We start from the raw sequence: 8,577 nt of genomic DNA, 5'->3' as shown, positions 1-8,577 counted from the left end.
AGAATACACCCATGTTACCTGTTTGCTGCCCAACCTGAACAAATAGAATTCTGTGTTTGCTTATAACTTTAAGAAATTAAATGTCACAGAGAGATGACACTCCCTTTGTGCCTGTTCCCAAGTGACACGTCCCTTCCTCGCCCGGAGGAGACCCCAGCATGACATTGGCTCCGTGATGGTGTGCATTGACTATACACACAGGTATCCTTAGATACTCAGGATATGAATGGATCCATACTGCACATAAATAAGGTGCACAACTTTTTTTTCCATCTCCCATTCTAAGTCTTAAATCTATTAGCATTTAGATTAGTCTATTAGTGAAAACATGTAACTCTAAGTCATCTTCACCTTAACAGAACATAGGCATTATAAGAATATACTCTCCAACTGTTACCAACACTGCTGTGCTAAACGTCCTCATACACGTCTCTGCAGGATATGCCTGAGTTTAACGTACGTTTATGAAAAGAGAAATACTGAGCACGTGTGGTATGCACTTCTAATGGGGCTCAGTATCATCTACTACCCTTCAAAATACACACTTCAACTGACACCCCCATTAGCTGTGTCCCCCTTATGCCCCATCCACATAAACTATCAGACCTTTTAACTTTAATCAGGAAGATGCTATATATTGATATCCTTTTGTTGAATTAAATATTTACTAATCTGCATTTCCTTGGTCATTACTAACCACCTTTTCCCTTCAGGGGACATTCGAGGTTTCTCTTTCATAAATTTCTTGTCCAGAGTCTTCGCCGGTTTTCCTTCATCTGTTGGGTTATGAATCCTTTTCTTAATGATTTCTAGGTCTTTATATATTTTGATTACGTCATTTGTTATCTGTGCTGCAAATGTCTCTCCAAATCTGTCAGCGACACATCGAGTTTTAAAATGTAAACTGAATGGGGCACCTGGGTGCCTCAGTCAGTTAAGTCTGACTCTTGGTTTTGGCTCAGGTCATGATCTCATGGCTTCGTGAGTTTGAGCCCCATGTTGGGCTCTGTGCTGGCAGCGAGAACCTACTTGGGATTCTCTCTCACTTTCTCTGCCCCTCTCCCACTTGTGCTGTCTCTGCATCTCTCAAAATAAATACTCTTAAAATATATATATATATAAATAAGATGTAAACTGAGCGCTCTTTCTGATCTATGAAATAAGTCCGGACCATCCTAAGTCAGGACTATCTTGAAATAAGCCAGGACCATCCCAGGGTCAGAAGAGAATCATTTACACGGCTGTAAAGTCTACAGACATCAACAAAACCACAGTACCGACACAAACATGTAACTTTTATGTTTGGGGAGCACTTTATACTTTTCAAGGCATCTTTTAATCACCTTATTTTTCAGCTTCACAAGAACATAGGAGGGTGTCGGGGACCCACTTTCAAATGTGTAAGATTGAGGAGTTGGTCACCGATGTCCTTCTAATGATCGAAGTCAGCCTCCCTCCTTCCGCTGCAGTGGGGGAGGCCGGGGCTCCGAGGGGCAGAGACGCATCTGCGGTCACAGCCCTACCCTACCCTAAGGGTTCGGGTGGGTTCCATGTCGATTACACCTCAATAAAGCGGGGGGGGCGGGGGAGCGGGGGAGGGACAGGAGGCCCTAAAATCTTAGTCATCTGATCCCCCGGGCAGCGTGTCCCCACCTGAGGGCGGTACATCAGCACGAGGAGACAAGGAGAGGCAGGAGGGAATGAATCTGGGGGGCGGCAGGGCCCCATCACGTGACCTTCTAAAACACGAGGAGAGGACAGCACCCCTCTCGACAGGGCGAAGCCCGTCCCGCGTTTCTGCTCCCGACGCAAGGGCCACGGGAACGTAAGGATGGACTCAAACGATTTTTATTGAGCAGTGGGTGTGGGGTCTGATCCTGCACTCGGTGTGCCGCGTGAGGAAGTGTCGTGGGCGTTCACTGCTAGGGGCAAGCTTCTGTTCCAGAGATTCCCGGGCAGATCCAGGTGCTTTGTTTGTCGCTGTCGTTACTGGCACATGCAAAAACACGGATTTACCCCCAACTCGGATCTCAGACTCTAACGGAACGGGAGTGGCTCATTCTCAGCTCAAACAGCCCAGACAGAAAATACCTGCGGCAGCCGTGAAACTCCCCCCAGATGTGGGCCCCACCGAGGAACCGTGAAGAGACCCCGCCAGTCGGTCATGCAGCCCAGCAATCCAGGCTCCTTCTGTTCAGCAGGCCTTCCTGGAAGCACCTGGCAACACTGCCGTTTCTGGGGACGCCGGCTTCCGGCATGACTCATAGGAGGGTGCCTTCCCCGTGCCCTCAAACTAGATACACCTGAGCTAATTGTACAACTGTCCTCTAGTTTAACTCCCCGGTTTTGGCTTTTCAATTAGGAGACAATCTTAGACAAATGCAATCCGAATATCAATGAGTTCACCTCCTGCCTACAGTGTGGAATTCGTTGTTTCTAGCACTACAGGAATAGATTCCTTCACTGCCCTGGACAGGGAGCCTGATTCCCACCCGGTTCAAAGCACTCCGACAACTCCTGAAACGTAACAGATGTCCCGTAAGTGGCTGCAAAATGCACGAATCGGTGGTTGTGAATACCCACTGGGCGCTGGCGACCTCTTCTGCCGACTTCAGAGCTTCAAAGGAGTGAGCAAAATTCAGGGTAGGAGAAGGTTTCAGTCGGCAACAGCAGGAACAGAGGACACCTCATCCCTAAAGTCGGCTAACGGCGCTCCGTGCCAGGAACAACTCCTGGAACACGTCGCCTGTCGTAGAGATCCACTGACAGCACCCAAGCGCTACAGCCTATATACGCTCTGCAAGCGTCTTATCCCCACATAAGCTTTTTCAGAGTTGGGACCTGAAAAGGTCCCAAGAAGCACTGTGCTGGTTGTGGGGAATAAACGGCCCGAGCCCTTCCCCGACCAAGATCCGTGTAGAGCCCCGAGTGACGGGTGTACCTGGGCACAGGTGGGCCCTGGAAAGTGGCAACCGCAGCTCCAGAAAAGAGCATCCAAGCGGCAGGATATCACCAAAGCAGCTGTCCCAGGCCACAGGGTCGGGACCTGACCCTGACCTCCGTAGCTCAGGCTCCTCCCTCCGGATGCCCAGGGCCACCCCGGTGCCCGGCTCCGCCCGGCCCTCCCCTGCGCTCCCTGCAGAGCCCTTCCTGAGAGCGCCGGATGGCCGGGACCAGGCAGGGCCTTCTCAGTGCCTTGGCAACACTGTCCAGGAGTCTGCAGAGAAGACAAAGCAGGCCAGCCGGCACGGCCCCCGGGAGCATTGCTCTATCTACAGCAGTGGAACGGCCGCAGACGAGGCAGGGCCGAGTGGCCCAGCGCTGGGCTTGGAGAGGCCAGGGGGCCCCCAGCCGGCTCCTGCCTCGCGCGCCTGCAGCTCAGTTGTAGGAAAGGTAATCGATGAGCCGGGGAGGGATGTTCAACTTGCTGATTTTCTCCAGTCCTCGGACGCCAGTGGCCTTCCGCAAGCTCACCCTGCAGAGCTGTGCCAGGGACAGAGGGGTTTCTGAAAGGGAACAGGAAGCACATGAGGTCAGCCTAAGGAAATAGCATAACATCCTTCAACTTAGCAAATACCGAGGTGGAACCGGAAATAGGCCAGCCCTGCATGCTTTCCCTGGATGGCTACCAGGACAGACGGACGGGACCTAGGAAGGAAGATCAGGAAATGGGATACGGGTGATGTGCGCTGGGGTTTCATTTTGCGGGATTCTGGGGAGGTTTTTCCTCTTTTCTATAAAGTCGTAAGTTGACACACAGATTTGTCAGCCAAGGACTAATCTAAGGCTAGTAGGCTCGTTTCTCAAACTTGCGGACAATTGAGGGCCAGGGCAAGGGCTAGGGCTGGGCAGGGGCCTGGCCGCCGGCTCCTGTGGGTCCAGGCTCTCAGTACCGTGTGCGACAGGGCCAAGGCGCCCGACGAGAAGTGGCACGCGTCACAAAACTGCTCCGGCTGACACCGTCTGCGCATGCACATCCCAGTGCTGAGGGTCCGGCCTTCAGGACCAGAGACAAAGCCTGCCGCTAGGAGGCCAGCACACCAGGGCCAAAGATGGAAAGTACCTGGAGGCCCCTGGAGCTGAGGTGCCAGAACATGTGCAGAGTCTGGCCTCACAACTGCCTTTTGGAACGATTTGATTCTTTTTTTTTTAATTTTTTAAAAATCTTTTTCAGGGGCGCCTGGGTGGCGCAGTCGGTTAAGCGTCCGATTTCAGCCAGGTCACGATCTCGCGTTCCGTGAGTTCGAGCCCCACGTCGGGCTCTGGGCTGATGGCTCAGAGCCTGGAGCCTGTTTCCGATTCTGTGTCTCCCTCTCTCTCTGCCCCTCCGCCGTTCATGCTCTGTCTCTCTCTGTCCCGAAAATAAATAAACGTTGAAAAAAAAAATTAAAAAAAATAAAATAAAAATCTTTTTCATGTTTATTTTTGAAAGAGAAAGAGAGAGAGAATGTGTGTGCAAGCAGGGGAGGGGCAGGGAGAGAGGGGGACAGAATAAGAAGCAGGCTCCAGGCTCTGAGCTGTCAGCCCAGAGCCTGATGCAGGGCTCGAGCCCACAGACTGTGAGATCATGACCTGAGCTGAAGTCCGCTTAACGGACTGAGCCACCCAGGTGCCCCTGGAACAATTCGATTCTTTACAACCAAGTAGAGGGGTGCCTGGATGGCTCAGCCCATTAAGTGTCCGACTCTTGATTTCGGCTCAGGTCATGATCTCACGGTCATGAGATCAAGCCCCACACTGGGTTCCACGCTGAGCAGTGGAGCCTACGTGGGATTCTCTCTCTTTCCCCCTCACTCTGCCCCTCCCCTCCGCTCGCTCGCTCTCAAAATAAATAAACTTAAAAAAAATATTTAAAAATCCCCCATGTTTGATGCAAATATCTGCTTGATAAAAATATAAATAAGCCAAACACGATATTCTCAACTTCTGCAGATTCATGAAATAAGTTCTTTGAGAGAGAAAAAACAAGTCCTGGAGAAATTCATTTTCCCATGTTCCTTTATCTCCAGATAATTTGGATGCAGGAAAACTGTCTTCCAGGAAATATTTGACAGATGTGGATGGTATTTGCCTCTAAATTCTTTTGGAGTTTGGTTGGGTGGGGCCGACAAAAATTTGAATAAATCATTCACCACCACCACCCCCCGCCCCATAAGCAAGAGGTGTTTGAAAGCCTCATGTGGTTGTAAGGCGGTGTGAACTCATTTAAAAATCTGTACCCAGAGAAGTCTTGTCCTTTTTCCTGATCACTTGTCCCTTGTCCCCGGAAGGGCGAGCGAGGGCTGCTCACAGGGATCGGGACAGCTGACTGCCTTGTACAGGGCTGGACAGACCATCTGGGACAAAGTTTCCTGCACAGCGGACTCGTGCAATTCCAAACAAGCAAGCACCACTCAAACAACAACAACAGGAAAGTGAGTTCTACTCACTTTCGTAGAACTCGAGGCGCTTGGCGGGTGCGCTGCTACTCCACGTGTAGTCAGACGGCTTCTTGCCCCGGTTGTCTCGCGCGTAGATGTTGCCTCCGAACTCGACGAGCATCTCAATGAGGTCGACGTTCTTCACCTTGGCTGCGTGATGCAGGGCTGTCTCGTGAAGCTTCGCTGCGTTCACATTGGCCCCTGTGGGTCCAAAGCGAGGAACGGTATCACCGAGGAGGGTACGCGCAGCCAGGAGAAACCCCGACCGGTACCTTCTTGTTCAGCACAGTGCACAGAAGCGATCCCACAGGAGAGAAAATCTAGACGGGCTCTGCCACAGCCTTTTCAAAATCTTTTTGTCTACAAGACCATGGAGCCTTCCACCTGTCTTCTTTTTCTTAATATTTGTTTATTATTTATTTTCAGAGAGAGGTGTGCCCAGGGGGCTCAGTTGATTGAACATCTGACTCCAGCTCAGGCCATGATCTCCTGGTTCATGGGTTCGAGCCCTGCATCGGGCTCTGTGCTGACAGCTCAGAGCCTGGAGCCTGCTTCAGATTCTGGGTCTCCCTCTCTCTCTCTGTCTGCTCCTCTCCCGATTGTGCTTGCTCTCTCTCTCTCAAAAATGAATAAACACTAAAAAAGAATTTTGAGTGAGAGTGCATGCACATGGAGGGGAGGGCAGAGAGAGAGTAAAAGAGAATCCCAAGCAGGCTCCATGCCGTTAGTGCAGAGCCAGACTCAGGGACTCCATCCCACGAACCGTGAGCTCATGACTGAGCCGAAGTCCAGAGTTGGACACTTAACTGACTGAGCCACCCAGGCGCCCCACTCAAAATCATTTTCAAGATCCAAATGTGGTAATTAACGTTTTTTCTTATGGCAAGAGAGCTAAATACAGATCGCAGTAAGAAAGTAATATAATTGGAAACAGAAGCAAAAAGAAGAAAAATAAAACAGAAAACTCCCCTGTGAGTCAGAAGCAGTTCTTTTTTTTTTTTTTTTCCAACGTTTATTTATTTTTGGGACAGAGAGAGACAGAGCATGAACGGGGGAGGGGCAGAGAGAGAGGGAGACACAGAATCGGAAGCAGGCTCCAGGCTCCGAGCCATCAGCCCAGAGCCCGATGCGGGGCTCGAACTCCTGGACCGCGAGATCGTGACCTGGCTGAAGTCGGACGCTTAACCGACTGCGCCACCCATGCGCCCCCAGAAGCAGTTCTAAGACCCTATGTAGTCCGTCCCCACTGGTCCTGAGGCTCTCTGATGGTTCCCACACGCGCACGACGGGTGCAGGGCAGGGGTGCTAACAACATGTGCTGCATGAATGGATGAAAAGTCCTTAAACATAAACATCTTTCACAAAAGAGAAGCTCAAAGGGAAAATAGGTAATGTTCCCCAAACATTGTCCACCAGTTCAGGTAAGAGATGAGGTGTCTCACTTGTGAATCCATCTGTTTTGGGGACAATAGTAGACACCCAGAAAGAGGTGAACAAGTAGTAGCTAATTCCAGTAGTTTTAGATGCTTTAAAAAGTAAAGATTTTGCTAAAACTATGATTTGTGTAAGGCGTCATTCTTAGGGCACGGCCACCACCAATTCTATGCAAGGGGATCTCCTACAGCCTTGGAATTTTTTTTTAAGAAAATACCAACCTCTTTGAAGTCTGCACCTAATGGATAAGGAGGTTATAAGAGAAAGGGGGGGTAGGAGAAAAGCATTTTATTTTATTTTATTTTATTAAATATTTATTCTGGGGACAACATGAGCAGGAACACAGAGAAAGTAGGACAGAGGATCCGAAACAGGCTCCAGCCTCCCAACTGTCAGCACAGAGCCCAATGTGAGGCTCAAACTCACAAATGGAGATCATGGCCTGAGCCAAAGTCAGACGCTTAACCAACTGAGCCACCCAGGTGGCCAGAAGAAAAGAATTTTAAAGAAGCCAAGCAAAGAGTCCAGCATCACTGAAGCTATCCCCCCAAAATAGATTCAAGTCACAGTCACAAAATATCAGCAAAGTGGGGTTTAAAGAAATCATATCACCAGCCTGTCTCCATGTAATGATAAATTTAGAGGCCGAAAACAGGAAATAAGGGGTGTAAGGCTATTAGATTTCCTGTCCCACTGAAAATAGTGGGTAATTCGGATTTCTGACTTAAAATAGTTTTAATCCCCTGGTAGACATAAAAACTGTGTACATACACAGAGGCCATCGCGTGACCCTAAGAACACAGCAAGCACCGCAATGAGACAATACAAGTAATGCTCTCCAATGCCCACAGCCCAAACTCCCAAGTCAGGTCCGGGAAAAAAAAAAAATCCCTCAGTTAGAAGACTACATTACCTAGCTATTGAATTCAACAGCTATGCATGGTAAAAATAGTACTAAAGAGCAATCCGTTCAAAAACATCCCCGCACCGTGCACCCGCTCCACCACCTGAGGGCGCTCTTCCAACACCTGCCCGGTAGAATACAGACTCGCATAGTTCCGCGGGTCATAAAGCAAAGGCAGGTCTGGACGCTAGACGCAAACTTGCAACGAAAAATAAACTGTAAAGTCTAACGATCTGAAGTGCAGGTAGCTGTCTCGCAGGTCATTAATTGTCACAATAATCTTGCCAAGTGGGGAGGAAAGAGACTGTCTCTACTTATAGCAAGAGAGAAGGGGGCCCAGGCGGTCAAGCTCCTCTCAAGGTCAAGGAGAACACTATGGCTAGGGGTGGCTGTACAACTCACACCTCCCTTCCATCCCGCTTCCTAGGGCTTCTCACGATTCCAGGCCTCGCCTCAGAAGGTGACTCTTTCCACCAGGTGGCGTACCAAGGTACACAACAGGACCTTTTTACACCGTGCGCTGGGCTCCCTTGGACGGGAGACTAGGAGGGGTCCGGCATGCTCTGCAGCTGGGAGCCACACCCCTGGGCAAACAGAGTACATGGGGGTGGGGGGGCTTGAGACTACAGAGCAGGACAAAAAACAGCAAAAAGGCAAACTCTGTAACACAGCACCACTTAGGTCGATTAAAAATACATGCCCCAACCCGTAACGAGTGTCTTACAAAAACACAGATGAAGCACATACACATACATGTTAGAATGGGGGCTGGGGGGCAGGGTAGAGGAAAGAGGGGAGGGGAAGAGGGTGGCTTCGTGG

The 8,577-nt window shown here is 50.1% G+C and overlaps 1 protein-coding gene and 1 long non-coding RNA gene across 2 annotated transcripts in view; one reads left to right on the top strand and one right to left on the bottom strand.

The window, feature by feature from the left end:
* Positions 1–276: 276 nt before the first annotated feature.
* LOC121014866 (uncharacterized) overlaps positions 277–8,577 on the top strand; it is a 19,456-nt gene continuing 11,155 nt past the window's right edge. Inside the window, exons 1-2 of the long non-coding RNA XR_005783469.1 lie at positions 277–392; positions 3,891–3,894. This is a non-coding gene — a long non-coding RNA (uncharacterized LOC121014866). The remainder of the gene's footprint in view (positions 393–3,890; positions 3,895–8,577) is intronic.
* Positions 1,275–8,577, bottom strand: part of ASB13 (ankyrin repeat and SOCS box containing 13) — a 21,986-nt gene continuing 14,683 nt past the window's right edge. The window contains exons 5-6 of the mRNA XM_040451537.1: positions 5,430–5,621; positions 1,275–3,506 (exon numbers count right to left, since the gene is read on the bottom strand). Coding sequence (XP_040307471.1) covers positions 3,379–3,506; positions 5,430–5,621 — 320 coding nt within the window. The 3' untranslated portion in view covers positions 1,275–3,378. The remainder of the gene's footprint in view (positions 3,507–5,429; positions 5,622–8,577) is intronic.

Source organism: Herpailurus yagouaroundi, unplaced genomic scaffold, assembly GCF_014898765.1.
Source record: "Herpailurus yagouaroundi ecotype Mexico unplaced genomic scaffold, PumYag 203, whole genome shotgun sequence".
Classification (NCBI taxonomy): Eukaryota; Metazoa; Chordata; class Mammalia; order Carnivora; family Felidae; genus Herpailurus; species Herpailurus yagouaroundi.
The sequence above is the reverse complement of the archived record's forward strand: the minus strand, read 5'-3'. Positions and strand labels throughout refer to the sequence as shown.